The 19,135-nt window shown below is 41.2% G+C and overlaps 1 protein-coding gene across 11 annotated transcripts in view; it reads left to right on the forward strand.

The window, feature by feature from the left end:
* Positions 1-19,135, forward strand: part of DMD (dystrophin) — a 1,873,751-nt gene that overhangs the window by 605,370 nt on the left and 1,249,246 nt on the right. For all 11 annotated transcript variants that reach the window (XM_075265063.1, XM_075265067.1, XM_075265060.1 and 8 more), the window contains one exon: positions 13,505-13,683. In XM_075265063.1, coding sequence (XP_075121164.1) covers positions 13,505-13,683 — 179 coding nt within the window. The remainder of the gene's footprint in view (positions 1-13,504; positions 13,684-19,135) is intronic.

Consider the following 19,135-nt stretch of genomic DNA (forward strand, 5'->3'; position numbering starts at 1 on the left):
TGTTTGGAATCCTGTATCTCATCAACGGTACGTCCGAGCGAGTTGGAGTCTTGTCTTAATCCTTCCCGGATACCTGAAGTATCTCTGTACCAAATTCGGTGAAGATCGGTACAGTCGTTTGGTTTGCAATAGGGAACAGAAGGACAGACAGACATTCATTTTTATAACATACAGAGATAAGAAACACTATATAATGAGGGATGAAGGAGGATAAACAGCTTATACTGTCCGATGGAGGAGGAGGAGGATTTGGGTCCACCACTGACTCCAATCAGCCAGACATCTCCTGCAACCTAGTCCATCATATTATTCCATGTAGCACTCATGTTGCAAAAGCTGCCATTGTGTAACCAATGGGAGCAATAGCAGGCAAAAAAAAGAAGCATTTCTAAACCAATGTATTTTGTAAGCCTCTTTAATTTACAAAAGTTAGCAGTACAGATAGGACCCTTGAGATAGGAATACCCCTTTAAATTCAGAGTTTGATTTGACTGCTTACCATCCTTACATACATGTCACTTTCAATTTGACATACTTTCGGCTGTATTTATCATAAAGTTCTAGGAAATTGGATATGTTGCCAGGAGCCCTGACCATGTCATACACTATGATTAAAGCCAATTTAAGTTATGATTAGAGATGAGCGAACAGTGTTCTATCGAACACATGTTCGATCGGATATCAGGGTGTTCGCCATGTTCGAATCGAATCGAACACCACGTGGTAAAGTGCGCCAAAATTCGATTCCCCTCCCACCTTCCCTGGCGCCTTTTTTGCACCAATAACAGCGCAGGGGAGGTGGGACAGGAACTACGACACTGGGGGCATTGAAAAAAATTGGAAAAAGTCATTGGCTGCCGAAATCAGGTGACCTCCATTTTAGACGAATAGTGGATTTCAAATCCGGGTCATATGAGAATGTGAACTTTGTGACTATGAGACAGGGATAGCTGTACAGGCAGGGATAGCTAGGGATAACCTTTATTTAGGGGGGAATGTTATTAAAAATAACTTTTTGGGGCTCTATCGGGTGTGTAATTGTGATTTTTGTGAGATAAACTTTTTCCCATAGGGATGCATTGGCCAGCGCTGATTGGCCGAATTCCGTACTCTGGCCAATCAGTGCTGGCCAATGCATTCTATTAGCTTGATGAAGCAGAGTGTGCACAAGGGTTCAAGCGCACCCTCGGCTCTGATGTAGCAGAGCCGAGGCTGCACAAGGGTTCAAGCGCACCCTCGGCTCTGATGTAGGAGAGCCGAGGGTGCACTTGAACCCTTGTGCACCCTCAGCTCTGCTACATCAGAGCCGAGGGTGCGCTTGAACCCTTGTGCACACTCTGCTTCATCAAGCTAATAGAATGCATTGGCCAGCGCTGATTGGCCAATGTATTCTATTAGCCTGATGAAGTAGAGCTGAATGTGTGTGCTAAGCACACACATTCAGCTCTACTTCATCGGGCTAATAGAATGCATTGGCCAGCGCTGATTGGCCAGAGTACGGAACTCGACCAATCAGCGCTGGCTCTGCTGGAGGAGGCGGAGTCTAAGATCGCTCCACACCAGTCTCCATTCAGGTCCGACCTTAGACTCCGCCTCCTCCGGCAGAGCCAGCGCTGATTGGCCGAAGGCTGGCCAATGCATTCCTATGCGAATGCAGAGACTTAGCAGTGCTGAGTCAGTTTTGCTCAACTACACATCTGATGCACACTCGGCACTGCTACATCAGATGTAGCAATCTGATGTAGCAGAGCCGAGGGTGCACTAGAACCCCTGTGCAAACTCAGTTCACGCTAATAGAATGCATTGGCCAGCGCTGATTGGCCAATGCATTCTATTAGCCCGATGAAGTAGAGCTGAATGTGTGTGCTAAGCACACACATTCAGCACTGCTTCATCAAGCCAATACAATGCATTAGCCAGTGCTGATTGGCCAGAGTACGGAATTCGGCCAATCAGCGCTGGCTCTGCTGGAGGAGGCGGAGTCTAAGGTCGCTCCACACCAGTCTCCATTCAGGTCCGACCTTAGACTCCGCCTCCTCCGGCAGAGCCAGCGCTGATTGGCCGAAGGCTGGCCAATGCATTCCTATGCGAATGCATACTTAGCAGTGCTGAGTCAGTTTTGCTCAACTACACATCTGATGCACACTCGGCACTGCTACATCAGATGTAGCAATCTGATGTAGCAGAGCCGAGGGTGCACTAGAACCCCTGTGCAAACTCAGTTCACGCTAATAGAATGCATTGGCCAGCGCTGATTGGCCAATGCATTCTATTAGCCCGATGAAGTAGAGCTGAATGTGTGTGCTAAGCACACACATTCAGCACTGCTTCATCAAGCCAATACAATGCATTAGCCAGTGCTGATTGGCCAGAGTACGGAATTCGGCCAATCAGCGCTGGCTCTGCTGGAGGAGGCGGAGTCTAAGGTCGGACCTGAATGGAGACTGGTGTGGAGCGATCTTAGACTCCGCCTCCTCCAGCAGAGCCAGCGCTGATTGGTCGAGTTCCGTACTCTGGCCAATCAGCGCTGGCCAATGCATTCTATTAGCGTGAACTGAGTTTGCACAGGGGTTCTAGTGCACCCTCGGCTCTGCTACATCAGATTGCTACATCTGATGTAGCAGTGCCGAGTGTGCATCAGATGTGTAGTTGAGCAAAACTGACTCAGCACTGCTAAGTCTGCATTCGCATAGGAATGCATTGGCCAGCCTTCGGCCAATCAGCGCTGGCTCTGCCGGAGGAGGCGGAGTCTAAGGTCGGACCTGAATGGAGACTGGTGTGGAGCGACCTTAGACTCCGCCTCCTCCAGCAGAGCCAGCGCTGATTGGCCGAATTCCGTACTCTGGCCAATCAGCACTGGCTAATGCATTGTATTGGCTTGATGAAGCAGTGCTGAATGTGTGTGCTTAGCACACACATTCAGCTCTACTTCATCGGGCTAATAGAATGCATTGGCCAGCGCTGATTGGCCGAATTCCGTACTCTGGCCAATCAGCACTGGCTAATGCATTGTATTGGCTTGATGAAGCAGTGCTGAATGTGTGTGCTTAGCACACACATTCAGCTCTACTTCATCGGGCTAATAGAATGCATTGGCCAATCAGCGCTGGCCAATGCATTCTATTAGCGTGAACTGAGTTTGCACAGGGGTTCTAGTGCACCCTCGGCTCTGCTACATCAGATTGCTACATCTGATGTAGCAGTGCCGAGTGTGCATCAGATGTGTAGTTGAGCAAAACTGACTCAGCACTGCTAAGTCTGCATTCGCATAGGAATGCATTGGCCAGCCTTCGGCCAATCAGCGCTGGCTCTGCCGGAGGAGGCGGAGTCTAAGGTCGGACCTGAATGGAGACTGGTGTGGAGCGACCTTAGACTCCGCCTCCTCCAGCAGAGCCAGCGCTGATTGGCCGAATTCCGTACTCTGGCCAATCAGCACTGGCTAATGCATTGTATTGGCTTGATGAAGCAGTGCTGAATGTGTGTGCTTAGCACACACATTCAGCTCTACTTCATCGGGCTAATAGAATGCATTGGCCAGCGCTGATTGGCCGAATTCCGTACTCTGGCCAATCAGCACTGGCTAATGCATTGTATTGGCTTGATGAAGCAGTGCTGAATGTGTGTGCTTAGCACACACATTCAGCTCTACTTCATCGGGCTAATAGAATGCATTGGCCAATCAGCGCTGGCCAATGCATTCTATTAGCGTGAACTGAGTTTGCACAGGGGTTCTAGTGCACCCTCGGCTCTGCTACATCAGATTGCTACATCTGATGTAGCAGTGCCGAGTGTGCATCAGATGTGTAGTTGAGCAAAACTGACTCAGCACTGCTAAGTCTGCATTCGCATAGGAATGCATTGGCCAGCCTTCGGCCAATCAGCGCTGGCTCTGCCGGAGGAGGCGGAGTCTAAGGTCGGACCTGAATGGAGACTGGTGTGGAGCTATCTTAGACTCCGCCTCCTCCAGCAGAGCCAGCGCTGATTGGTCGAGTTCCGTACTCTGGCCAATCAGCACTGGCCAATGCATTTCTATGGGGAAAAGTTAGCTTGCGAAAATCGCAAACTGACAGGGATTTCCATGAAATAAAGTGACTTTTATGCCCCCAGACATGCTTCCCCTGCTGTCCCAGTGTCATTCCAGGGTGTTGGTATCATTTCCTGGGGTGTCATAGTGGACTTGGTGACCCTCCAGACACGAATTTGGGTTTCCCCCTTAACGAGTTTATGTTCCCCATAGACTATAATGGGGTTCGAAACCCATTCGAACACTCGAACAGTGAGCGGCTGTTCGAATCGAATTTCGAACCTCGAACATTTTAGTGTTCGCTCATCTCTAGTTATGATTCATACCAAATTTGTATAACCTGATACAAGTCTGGGACACAAACCATGGAAATGAAACAAATCTTGAGAGGTTCGCTCATCTCTAGTGCCATACTGTAGCTCCTATATAGAGATTAATTTACTTGAAATGGTAACACAGAATTATGGGGACATTTATCCACCACTACATTCTAGATTTGTGATATCAAAAAGTAGAAAAATAGATAGTTTTAATCTTTTTAGATTACTTTCAAAAATGAATAGTGACTTATTTTATATTTATTTATTTATTTTTACTCTGATTAGCCTACCATTATGAAAATTGTCTCAAATTCACTTAGAGGATAGCATAACATCTTTAACAAGCACTGTGCAATGTTTGACAATTTTGGTGCACACTTGTGTTGGATAAATCGGTTTGCAAAGCAGCGTACTGTCTCATACTGTAATTGGTATGGTTCAGTATGCCAATGGTAGGCAGATAACTATACTGCTAGGAGTCCCTCTCCCAGCATAAGGTGCAGGCCACTAAATCTAGCCAACACTCTGAACAAGTTTCACAAAAGAAATGTGGTTGTTTAAATGAACTCTAATACTTGTTAGGTAACTGATGCATCAAAACAATTATGTAAAATAATAAAATGTTAACACATTTATGCTAATTAGTTATAAACTATAGTACAATAATTAAAACATTAACTTCTAAAAGGTAATATTTTGATATTTAGAAACATGAGGCAAACTGCTTTGATGTGCACATCACTGACTATCCAGGAACCTAAAACTAGGAAATAGCATAGGATATTAACAAATAAATAGTCAGCTATTGAATTTAAGGTGGAAGATATATCAGCAAATATGAAGGGCTTAAAGCCTTAAGCAAGTGTCAAATTGTGATGACAACATGACTGGGGCAAAATCTCTTAAAAACAGAAAGACATGTGGACTGTTCACAATATACAGCACTTATTACTTGCAAAAAGTGGTTCAAGGGAGTACAATTGGTAAAACAGTTAAAAGGAACATGGGCACACAAAATGGTTTGATGCATGTGGGGAGTAAAGGCTAGCCTTTCTAACCTCATCGCACATAAGGACTCTTGTAGGACAAATAACTGAAAAAGTTTAAGGCTGGCTATGAAGTGAAGTGCATCACCTTTATTGAGCATGTGATCAACAAAACCAAATCACAAAGTAATAGAAGGTTACCTGGTCTGATGATCTTTTATATAATACGGACAGTCCGGTGCATGCATACCATTAAACTGAAGAAAAAATCCTGTTAAAATGCGCTAATGAAGGAAAGCAAGTCAGGAGAGGAAATGTGAAACCCTTAACAATTATATGCTGGGAAATCTATTAGCTTGGCCTGGGAAAGTTGATATACTGGCCTCCAAAACCCCCAGATCTCAACCCATTGGAATGCCCTGGTAAACAAGTCTGCTAGTGTTATAAGGCCAGATACTAAGGAGTAGTTGGAGTGAAGTCTACGTATGTCTCAATGGATCAGAACACTTTTGGAGGCATGTCCAGGACTACACAAGAAGTTGTAGGTGGTTTGATTCAATGGTTCATTGGCATACATGTACAGTAAAAATAAATTGAAATAAATTATCAATATATGTGATTGTAAGCATGTTCTTAATGTATTTTATTAACCTTTCAATGCTTTCAACACAATGCAAGTGGAATGGGAGTCATATACAAGTAAATGAAAAATTGAATGGATGTTTGTTGTTGCATATAATAGAAATGGAAGATCAAAGGCTACAAAAAGTAAATTCTGGAAATGTTTAGAATGTATTTACTGTATTCACTGGGGCTTTGCAATTATGTACAATGAGTACAATTTAATATTAAAGGAAATAGAAAATTTAGTTTGTGAAATAAATCAAATTAAAGAATTTTCCGAAGTAGAAGTTAAATGGAAAGTATATTTTTTATAACTTTGTACTTCTGCTGCACATTGTAAAACATATGAATTAGTGTTTTTGATACACAACATACTTGTTAAAGCAACCATTAAAATGTGCATCTGTCCTTCAGTTCTTTCAACTGAAATGCCCTTGCCTCAAGGAAACTAAATGAACTGTTTCAGACCCTTTTCCTGTGGAATGAATTTTTTCATCAGTTACCTCATGAAGGATGGAAAAACATTTAGTCTACTTTTGTGGCTTTCATAAATACAGTAACAGCTTGTGAACCCTGAATAAAAAAATCTGAGCTTTAATTAATATTACGGATATATCTGTAGTGTTTGTAATCATATTGCAAACACTATCGCAACCTATCATGATTGAGGAACTTCTGTATATCGAAACACAAGGGTAAAACTCATCAGACAGTATGTAATGTTAATTCGTATACGTACAAGAAGAAGAAGAAGAAGGGATGTTTTGCCTTTACAGAGTTGTGTCAAAGACATAACTTAGAGTTACATGTTCACTAATATCTTAAAAGTGCTGCCATCTCAGCAATATTTCCAGATGATTGGACTATCAGCATTATAGAATATGCACCTGCTCAAACCTTTTGTGGAAACCAGAATTTGAGTCTGACGAGTTGTAGCAGGATGAGTTATACCTGAATTTGTAAAATATATGTGCATTACATATTCTGGAAATGTAATGAAGGATCATCCTGAGTGGACCCCGATTCTGATTTCACAAGAGGTTGTGCCAAGTTCAGGCTTCTCAACTGCAGGTTATGATTGAGTCCCAGGAGATCCAAAAGGAATTTATTCAAAATATGGAAAAACTACTTACTGTTCTATACATTTCAATAGCACTTTTATCATCATAAATACAAAGCCATGGATGTGATACATCATGTTCTGATAGCTCTCCTTAAATAATTTTCACTTTTCAATACCATATTACAGTTCAAAATCAAATAGAATTATAATAATATAATAGAGTAAAAAAACTCATTAATTCATGGTATTACGTACGTTAAATTATTCCAGAGATAGGCCTAGTTCACATCTGCGTTCAGTATTCCACTCGGGGAGTCCACTTGGGGACCCCCTGAACAGAATACTGGACGCGTTGACAAGCGGTGACCTTATGAAAGCACACAGACCCCATAGACAGTGTATGCACAAGTCAGAGGAAGAGAAAAGTCATGAACTACTTTCCTATCCGCATGACTCGTGTGGACTCCGTGTAGAAAACACACGGACTCCATTATAGTCTATGGGGTCCGTGTGCTTTCACGGCTCATCGCTTGTCAATATGTTCAGTCCACATGGGGACCCCCCCCCATATGGAATACTGAATGCAGATGTGAACCAGGTCTAACAGACTGTGTTATAGTACCTAGCTGCATTCACTGTCCTGCTTACTTCGGAGCTGCGATCTCCCAGAAAATATGCATTCTATGTTTACATTGTATAACGAACACAGATGTATCTACATTTAACCCATCTCCAATTTATTTAGGAACGTCTATTTGCCTTAAAAATACATTAAACACTATTACAAAATGCTAACAAAATCATTGAAATCCTAAAATTCCCATTGTCCCACTGAAAGGATAGCTAACACATCACTTTGTGCTTAGAGAAGCTATGTAACTTCTCATATACATAAAGTATCTGGACTTGACCTGGTCATGAGGAAGGACAAATCACTTAAGTGCCTGGCAATTCTGATTTCAAGATTGAAATCTTGTACACTTTTCTCTAAGACTGCACCGTCATGGGGAGTAATTCTGTAAAAATGTGTTTTTCTACAAATACTTGGCCTGCTTCCGTTCCTAATAACAGGCACAACCTGATCTTTAAGCGCACATCACCCAACCACTGACTGTGAGCTTTTGCTGCATTTACTCTTTGGAAACAGCATTAGTACCTATTCTCCATAGATTACTACCTGCATAAAGACATAGAAAGGATGCTTGTCATGGAGTTATCTGAAAGGCATAGCATGTGTTAATGTACTGCTACTTTTCTACTTTACATTCACCATTTTAATTGTTCATTTTGAGAGCTTCTCTTGAAAGCAAAAGCTAAATTTCCAATTTACTGTTTTGCCGGTAATAGGCTATGCTGCATGGATCATAGACACTTTCCTAAATCAAATCAGCCGGCTCTCATAATACAATACACCAGCTGCTTATTTGTCCTCAGCATGTCTATTTTGTGATTATTACCAAGAGCCATTTCACAATGTTTAATTGAAGCAGCCTCCTCCGATAACCAGGGCCTAGCTTACTGGAGCTGCACTTACAACTGTAGGATGTCTGGTCATTTTACTTAGTAAAGATCAAACTATGTCTTAGTGTCTAAGCAATAGCAATTATATTACTGGAATATTTACAACATTTATAAGAAAATTAATGCAACTGTGTATATAATATATGTTCATTTGATAAGTAGAACTGGAATAATGTAAGAAAATGTTTATTTTCTATTTTTTAGTTCATTCTCTTTTTTCTTGCTCTTTGTCAATTTACAGTGGAATTTGATTATCTGACGACCCTATAGCATTACGTATAGGGCTTATGCCATTAAAGACACTAATCCCTATCCACAGAATTGGGGATACATGTTAGATCACTGGGGGACAAAAAATTCCCCCTGGGTCCATTGGTGAATAAAGCACCAATGCACATGTGTGACAAGTGCTTCATTCACTTCTATGAAGCTTCTGGAGATTGCAGTCCTGTAGCCCCTTAGAAGTGAATGGAGTGCCGGTTGTACATGAGCAACTGTGGATATGCGATATGTGTCTTTACTGACACAGTCCCATTAAGTAATATAGCTCTTTTATACTTTTCCCTGCATAGTAGAGCTTCCACCCACCTGTTCTGTAGGGAACTACATCTGAATGGAGCCGTACAGCAGTTGTTTTTTTTTTGCAAAGTGGGTAGATAGGACACCATTGTGCAGGCAAAAGGTTAAAGTGACCCCAGACTCTTCTTTAGAGTACATGGAGATCAGACTTCCACAGAACATGTTTATTTGGCCACACACACAAAATTTTTGGTTATGTTACTGTAGTATGAATTCTTTATAGAGCTCATAGAGTTCTCCAATGTGGAGTAAATGCATGTAGAAGATGCTAGAACAATAAAGAACATATTTGCAGTAAATGAATGTCAGTGAAAAGTGAAAAAAGATCTACAAGAGACTACCATACTTATGTGTGCTTTGCTTGGCCCAATTGTGCCTATGTTCTCTATAGAGACAGGGGAGAAAGCAGATGCCAAGTAGTGGCTTATTTCTCTTGAGAACATAGGTTTAGACATGTTGAAATTCCATCACCAGGTATCTGCCTTTAGGGAAGACCCCGGAGACCACTATGCACATTACGTGGTCAGTCATATACTGTATATGACCACTTTGTGCAAGTTAGAACATCCTTATTAGTAGAAAACCCTTACTACTCATTGTAATAGAAAATGGAATTATTAGAAGTTTGTGAGATTTTTTTCACTGACATTGAGCCCTGTTCACACATGTTGATATTAATTCTCAGCTTAAAGAGTAACTGTGATTTCATTTTTTTTTTTTAACAAATGAATATTTCAGGTTAATATAACAAACTTTGAAATACTGTATTTTTCGGACTATAAGATGCACTGGACGATAAGACGCACCTAGGTTTTAGAGGAGGAAAATAGGGGAAAAAAATTTGGAAGCAAAAAATGGTAAAATATTTAATATATGGGAGTTGTAGTTTTGCAACAGCTGCAAGGCCACATTGACAGGTGACCCTGCAGCTGTACGGGGATGCATAGAGTGTTTTTTTTTTTTTGCGGGGCCAGATGTACTTTTTAGTTATAACATTTTGGGGAATATCTATTGCTTAGATCACCTTTTATTGAAAAAAAATCTGACGGTTTAGCAATTGTGATATTGACATTCACCGTACAGGAAAACTATTAGTAGACCGAGCATTTTCAGACACAGGGATACCTAATGTGTATGTGTTTTGAAATATGATTTTCTACTGTTATATGTATATTCTAGGGAAAGGAGGTGATTTAGAACTTTTACTTATTTCATTTTTTTTTATTATATATTTTTAAAGATTTTTTTTTTTTTTTTTTTACTATTTTATTCCCCCCGGATGGCTTGAACCTGCAGTCATTTGATTGCAAGTCCCATAGACGGCAATACAACTGTATTGCCGTCTATGGGACAGTCTGTATATTACTATTACGGCTGGTCATAGACTAGCCGCAATGGTAATATAGCAGTGACAGGCCTGGGAGCCTTCATTAGGCTCCTGGCTGTTACCCGAACAGGTCGGCTCCTGCGATATCGCCGCGCAGGAGCCGGCCTGCAACTTTACAGGTATGGGGCCGGTGGGGACCGGAGACAGGAGAAGGACCCGGCATCCGCTGTAATAGAGAGGCGGATGCCGGCGAGGGATAGACGCCGGCACAGGTGCCGGGGCCTGAGTCATCGGAGTGGGTGAGAAGCAAAGAGATACAGGAACAGACCTCCTGGAGCAGATACAGCAAGATATCATCACCATAGCTTTAGTTGCATCAACACTACTATATAGGGGGCATAAAGATTTTATAACAGACCCTGGATCCTACTGGGACCCAAAGGCCTCTCTACAGTATAAAAAGACAAATATAAAATATACAGCAATGATAAGTAAGAGCATTGTTCAATATTTTGCATTAAGAATCAGGAACTTCAAGTTGTGCTTCTATGCTTAGTCCTGCTAAAACCTGCTGAAAAACTTGAAAAACTTCTGGAAATCTGCTATAAAAATCCTATAAATCATGTAAATCACATACTATGCTGTGTCTGTCTGTGCCTATTTCTCTCTCACTAGACTCCTTCTACTACTATCTCCTCCCTTCTTTATAGGATTATATGTTACCTGATCTGTCTGAGTTTTCAGTGTAGGCAGGATTAGAGATGAGCGAACAGTGAAAGTTCGATTCGAGTAGCCGCTCAATCCTCGACTGTTCGATTGAACATCAAACCCCATTATAGTCTATGGGGAATAAATACTCGTTTAGGCGGAAACCAATATTCGACTTAGGAGGGTCACCAAGTCCACTATGACACCCCAGGAAATGATGCCAACACCCTGGAATGCAACTGGGACGGCAGCGGAAGCATGTCTTAGGGCATCTAACAAGCCCAAGTCACTGTATTACGTTGGGTTCCCAGTCAGCTTGCGATATGCGGGAGCTGACTTTTTCCCATAGGAATGCATTGACCAGTGTTGATTGGCCAAATGCCATACAGAGTACAGCATTCGGCCAATCAACACTAGTTCTGCCGGACACTCATCTCTGAGGAGACGGAGTCTAAGATCGGACCAGAATGGAGACTGCTGCATCAGAGATGCAACAGAGCTGAGTGTGCAGCAGGGTTCAGCGCACACTCAGCTCTGCTACATCTCTGATGCCGCAGAGCTGAGTGTGCAGAAGGGTTCACATCTCCGGTGTACCAGTGCTGGCCGTGCGCTCAACTCGGCTGCATCTCCGGTGTAGCCAAGTTGAGCACACGGCCAGCACTGCTACATCTCAGCATAGGAATGCATTGACCAGTGTTGATTGGCCAAATGCCATACAGAGTACAGCATTCGGCCAATCAACACTAGTTCTGCCGGACACTCATCTCTGAGGAGACGGAGTCTAAGATCGGACCAGAATGGAGACTGCTGCATCAGAGATGCAACAGAGCTGAGTGTGCAGCAGGGTTCAGCGCACACTCAGCTCTGCTACATCTCTGATGCCGCAGAGCTGAGTGTGCAGAAGGGTTCACATCTCCGGTGTACCAGTGCTGGCCGTGCGCTCAACTCGGCTGCATCTCCGGTGTAGCCAAGTTGAGCACACGGCCAGCACTGCTACATCTCAGCATAGGAATGCATTGACCAGCGTTGATTGGCCGAATACCATACAGTGTACAGCATTCGGCCAATCAACACTGGTTCTGCCAGAGGAGGTGGAGTCTAAGATCGGTCCACAGCAGTCTCCATTCTGGTCCGATCATAGACTCCGCCTCCTCACAGACGAGCCTCTGGTAGAACCAGCGTTGATTGGCCGAATGCTGTACTCTGTATGGCATTTGGCCAATCAACGCTGGTCAATGCATTCCTATGGGAAAAAGTCAGCTTGCGCATATCGCAAGCTGACACGGATCCCGACGAGATGGAGCCCCAAAGAGCTGGGTGAGTAACATTCCCAGCTAAATAAAGGTAATCCCTAGCTAACCCTGCCAGTACATCTATACCTGTCTCACAGTCACATAGTTCACAGTCTCATATGAACCAGATATTAAATCCACTGTTCATATAAATTGTAGGTCACCTGAATTAGCCAGCCAATTACTTTTTCCGATTTTTTTTCTATGCCTCCATTGTTGTAGTTCCTATCCCACCTCCCCTGTGCAGTTATTGGTGGAAAAAAAGCGCCAGGGAAGGTGGGAGGGGAATCAAATTTTTAGCGAGTTTGCCACTTGGTGTTTGACTGGAATCGAACATCTTGAACAGCCTGATATCCGATCGAACATGGACTTGATCAAACGCTGTTCGCTCATCTCTAGACAGGAGCAGTCAGGAGGCTAATAACAGGAGATGGAAGCATTTTCTTCTGATTTTATTCTCCCAAAATATTCAACTTTTAAAAAAAATTGAATCAACAGTTATTTTTATACTTACTAATATTTCAATATAATGAGTAAATGCATATGAAATTGGTTCAAACTTCTAGTATTGAGCACCTTCACATTAGTATGTCTTATACAGAGTATTCATTTTGACAGAAATATATCAAGCCATTTTATTTCTAATGGTTTTTTAAGAAGGCCTGCGTTCTAGAAATATTGTGATAATACATATTATCAAAAATGCACAGCCAAATACCAAATAAAAGCTGATATAAAGCTTTGTTCACTGTGAATACAGCGTTCTAATAAATCTTGAGTTATGACTTTCCATAGTACAATAAAGAGTATAATGGTTTGAAATGTGCTCAAATGTGAAATCATTGCCATTTTTACACTGAGATTGTACTCATTGGTATGCTACATCTACAGAAAAGTGTACAGATGATTATAGAGCTCTAATTAGTCCCAGGAGGGCGCTGGAAAGGCCGAGCTTCTGCTCATTAGTCTGGCTGCATGCTTGGAAGCGGATTTTAGGTACATTTAATATGCATAATTTACAGTGAATGACACACACCTATGTTTCTCCTTTCACTTCCAGATATTGCAACAGCTCATCCCGACAAGAAGTCCATTCTAATGTATGTAACAACCCTCTTCCAAGCTCTACCACAAAAAGTATCCATTGAGTCTCTTCGGGAATTGGACACATTGCCTCGCCAAATAATCACTCCAGAAGAGCAGATCAGTCATTTTGATCAGCGACATTTCTCTCAGCAAGTATGGAGAGTTTTCTTTCTGTTATTAAATAGCTTATAATAATATAATAATACATTTTATTTATATAGCGCCAACATATTCCACAGTACTGTACAATTTGTAGTATTCAATTAGACAAAGAGGTACATTACAAATAAATAGTCAATTCACACAATGGGACTGAGAGGCCTGCTCACAAGAGCTTACAATCTATGAGGTAGAGTGGGTGACACAAGAGGTAGCAGGGGCGGCATTGGAGGTAGCATTACTTATACAGTGGTCAGACAATTTTGTAATAGAGGTTACTGTCATTACACAAACATAAAACTTTATGAGCCGTCACTAGTCGTTTCTTTTAACATGTGCATGGTGCTTGGACATATAGAGTTAGCCTGAAACAGCATCATATCATGTGGGGTAATGTGGGAGCGGGGACAGAGGAGGGTTAATTTTAGGGATTCTAATTACAGTATGGAAGGGTTTATATTAGGAATTGTGATAGGCCTGTCTGAAAAGATGTGTCTTTAGTTTGTGCTTAAAGCTGTAGAAATTGGGAGTTAATCTGATTGTCCGGGGTAGAACATTCCAGAGAAGTGGTGCAACTCAGGAGACATATTGTATATGAGTGTGGGAGGTTCTGATAATAGAGGATGTAAGTGTTAGGTCATTGAGTGAACGGAGAACACGGGTTGGGTGGTAGACAGAGATGAGGGAGGAAATGTATGGAGGTGCAGCATTATGGAGAGGCTTGTGGATGAGAGTAATAACTTTATATTTTATTCTATAATGAATAGGCAGCCAATGTAGTGACTGACACAGACTTGAGGCATCGCTGTAGCATCTAGCCTGATAGATGAGCCTGGCCGCTGCCTTCAGAATAGATTGTAGAGGGGAGAGTTTAGTAAGAGGAAGACCGATTAGTAAGGAGTTACAGTAGTCAAGGCGAGAATGAATCAGAGCAACAATAAGTGTCTTTAATGTATCTCTGGTGAGGAAAGGGTGTATTCTGGGGATGTTTTTGAGGTGGAGATCTGTGACACAAAGACATATAATAATTGATCTATTTGTAGGAGTGTAAATATTAACCCCTTCCCGACATGCGCCGTAATAGTACGGCGCGTGTCGGGTCTGTAACTATGGCGACCGCCCGGGAGCCGGGCGGCCGTCATAGCCGCCGGGTGTCTACTGCTGTCAAAGGCGCCGGAGGCGCCATTTTCCCGGCGGCGCATGGGTGCCGCCATTTTGGCAAGGATCGCCGGCTCCTGGAGCATGCTCCAGGGCCGACGTCATGTTGCCATGACAGCCGGGAGCCTTGTTAAAGGCTCCCAGCCGGTCTGCAAATTCTCTCTTTAGCAGGCTGGTGTATGCAGCCTGCAAAAGAGATGATGATTTTTTGCAATGCATTGCAATGCATTAGCATTGTAATGCATTGCATTAGTGATCAGACCCCCTGGGGTTCAACACCCCTAGGGGGTCTAATAAAGGCAAAAAAAAAGTAAAAAAAAATATAAAAAATATAAAAAGTATTAAAAGTTCAAATCACCCCCCTTTCCCTAGAACAAATATAAAAGTAGTTAAAAACTGTGAAACATATACATGTTAGGTATCCCCGCGTCCGAAATCGCCCGCTCTACAAATCTATAAAAATATTTTTCCTGTTCGGTAAATGCCGTAGCAGGAAAAATAGTCAAAAGTGCCAACCCGCCTTTTTTTTCACTGTTTTGATTCTGATAAAAATTTGAATAAAAAGTGATCAAAGCAATAACATTTCCCGAAAATGGTAGAACTAAAAAGTACACCCGACCCCGCAAAAAAAGACGCCCTATGCATCCCCGTACACCTATGTATAAAAAAGTTACGGCCGTCGGAATATGGCGACTTTTAGAAAAAAAATTTTTTAACACCGTTTTGGAATTTTTTTTAGGGGTCAAAATGTAAATAAAACCATATAAATTTGGTATCCCTGGAACCGTACCGAAACACAGAATACAGGGGACATGTCATTTTGGCTGCACAGTGAACGCCATAAAACCAAAGCCCGTAAGAAAGTCGCAGAAATGCATTTTTTCTTCAAATCCACCCCATTCTGAATTTTTTTCCTGCTTCCCAGTACATTATATAGAATAATTAATGGTAGCATCATCAAGAAAAATTTGTCCCGCAAAAATTAAGACCTCATATGGCTCTAGGAGCGGAGAAATAAAAAAGTTATGGGGTTTAGAAGGAGGGGAGTCAAAAACGAAAAACGAAAATCAAAAAATGCCATCGGCGGGAAGGGGTTAATAGCTACTTTGGACAGGAGTCAATTCCCCTCAATATTTTGCAGTATACAAAGTAGGTTTTGAAATTTGTAAATAATTGACACTTAGTTTTTTTTAATAGGATGTCATACAGTTATTTCATAGAGTGGTGCCATTTTTTGTAACATAATTCACACTCCATCCACTGACTGAACAGAACAGAATTCTTCTAAAGAACTGTCATTTTTTCCTACAATTTACTCATCAGATTGAGGATGTCGTTCAGTTTAGTTTAATAATAAGCAAATATCCCCCCCCCCCCAAAAAAAAAAGTAAAAAATAAATAAATTCTTTGCAAGATTAGACTTAGCCCACATTCACATGAGCAAGTTTCAGCCTGAACAGAATACTGGGAAAGTGACTCCTAGCATCATAGATAATGATAGGAGTCCTTGCCTCCCAGGGACATGCTGTCCTGTACTATAATTGGTATGGGACAGTATGTTGCTGGGAGGCAGAGACTCCTACCATTATAGATAGGATTTCCTCTTCCACTCTCCAAGCATACTGTTTAAACTGATAAATAAAGCCAACACATGGACCAATTTTCATTGCTGAAACTGCCGTGTACATGCAGGGTATCCGGAGGTGAAGCTAGGGGTTCAGAACAAGATGTAAACATGTCTAAATGAGTCCCCAACTTAGGTATACTAATATTATCACTATACAGTGACCATATATTGGTATATATTGGCTCTACACAGGGCTCTGTAGACAATTTAGGTGAATACAGTGCAGTAACAGTTACTAACAAATGATATCTCTGACTAATCGTTCACATTCCCCATCTCTTCCATCTGGACCACCATGACCACTTCTTCCAGTCTCTATAAAGTTTGCAGCACAGACATCTTTGGCTCCTCACTTTTCCAGGCACCTGAGCCACATTGGCCTCAATAACACATGCACCCTGCTGCTACCCCAATTATAAAATGTATAATATAACTCCCCATAACGAATAATACCTCAAAGTGCATCTTTAAATTAATAACTTCCTTATGTACTCCAATAAATAGTGCCCCTTATTAATAATGTGCCAGGTGTTTCCTAATTAAAAGGTAAACAAAACACGTAAACAAATCCCCAGTTCCCAGGTTGTTATCAGTTCAGAGTGTCTTTATGGCTGTCTCAGGTCAGTGATTTCTGTAGAAGGCCATGAACCGAATGTGAAAAGTTCATTCATAATATCACCAATAACATGAAAATTTTGATTTTAAGAGGGAATTTTAAATCCAAGAAGAACAGATGGATTTATGAGTACAAGTGCATGACCCTATTTAACACTCTGGAGAATTAAATTAATTTTCCCCTCATATCTTGCCCATAATTACCCCTGACATAAATACTGCAGCTCTAATTACCCCTTATATAAATGACCACCCCCTTATGTTCATAAAAACTCCTATTATAAATGATGCCCCCTAATGGCCCCTAATATAAATAACCTCCCCCTTTGTATTCATAATGCCCCCTTATATAAATGAACCCTCTATCATCATCATACCCCCTAATGAATTATCCCGTATAGTTATAATTTCCACTCCTAAACATTCCCTTATTCTATTAATATACTCACAACTGCTCTAAAAAAAAGTTATCCTCACCTACCTCCTTTGATGAATTGAGACATTGCCTCCTCCTTGACCATGCAAAGCATGTCTGCGTCTCAGCACATGAGGCACGATGCTATGATGTCATCACACCCTTCTGTGCAGAGAAGCAGACGCCTGTCTGTGGTCTTGGTCTCTTGTCTGTATTGACCTGCGGTTTACAAAAATGTTAACTTGCAGGATACGTTTTAACTAGATCGATGTCTGCAGATACTGATCTAGTTAGAAGTAAAAGATGTATTGATGGTGGCCCTGGGGCGGTTGCCTTCTCTGTCCTTCAGTCTGCTAGCTACACCACTGGTGGTAACACTTTAAGAACGATAGTGTTATTTATTTAAGAGAAAGAATGAGCCCTACATGTATAGATACTTCATGTACCATGTTTTTCAAGAGACATCTCTTCTTCTGATGTAGAGATAGGAAGTGGTAGCTTCTGTAATCTAGGGTTATTTCTTGCCAGCACACACACACACACACACACACACACACACACACACACACACACTAATTCCCTTTGGTTCTTCTTTTATTATAGCCTTGCATGATGATGGCAGTTATTTATTTGTGTGTATTTTCTGATAAACTGTAAATTTTAATTCACATTAGGCTTACAAATACTATTATAAGCTTTTCACTAATATACTGCAATGGCCACTCTAAAAGACTTCCTTTTGTAGATCAGATTCACTGTGACAAATTTCCACTTTATTCTTATATTATTCCCTGGAAAACCACAATTTAATACAATTTTGGGTGTTTTCATGTAGCATCTAGTACCTTATATTAACCTTGTTTTAATTAGCACTAGCACCATACATATACACATTTATTAACGCTTACTCATTAATTCCATAAGGGTTTTCCAATTTACGTTATGTTTTATTTGTGGTTTGTTTTTGCACTTTTTATTGCCAATGATATTTCATGCTCCATGTATTTTAATGTTGGATAGGGACCTTTCATTTTCATTGTCTAATCTTATTGATTCTTAAAGAAAACCATTTATTATTTATCATCTACAATTGTGGCATACACATTTGATTGACAGCTGTGATTGATTCATTGATTGTCATTTTTTCAAAAACAAAATATTTTCCAGACCTGAGCATATACAGTATATGTAGTATAGTATATACAAATATTGTATACATATATATAGACTGGTGATGACAATAAAGAAGATGTTATTCAATAGAATTGAATGCTAGTGTAAAAGTAAATATAATAAAGCATTCTGCAAAGATACATCCAAAGTATAGCTATTCAAATTAAGCTCCACTGCTATTGGTCCAGAAACAGACTAGAACACTATTTAGAATGTAGTTACATCTTAAAACTAAATGCACTGTCTCATGACAGCTGCTGTTTTTGTGGAAGCCAACTGACTTTTTGGGCAAAACACCTATTTTCACCAGGGAAAGACACTTCTGATCAGACATTACTGAATGATCTTAATATTGGAGATTGAACTAAAAATACTATTTCAAAATATCTCCCTATGTTTGTTTCTAATATTAGCACAGATGTGATAAATCATGTGCTATAGTTGTTGTATTGATCACT

The sequence above is a fragment of the Leptodactylus fuscus genome, chromosome 2 (assembly GCF_031893055.1).
Source record: "Leptodactylus fuscus isolate aLepFus1 chromosome 2, aLepFus1.hap2, whole genome shotgun sequence".
NCBI lineage: Eukaryota > Metazoa > Chordata > Amphibia > Anura > Leptodactylidae > Leptodactylus > Leptodactylus fuscus.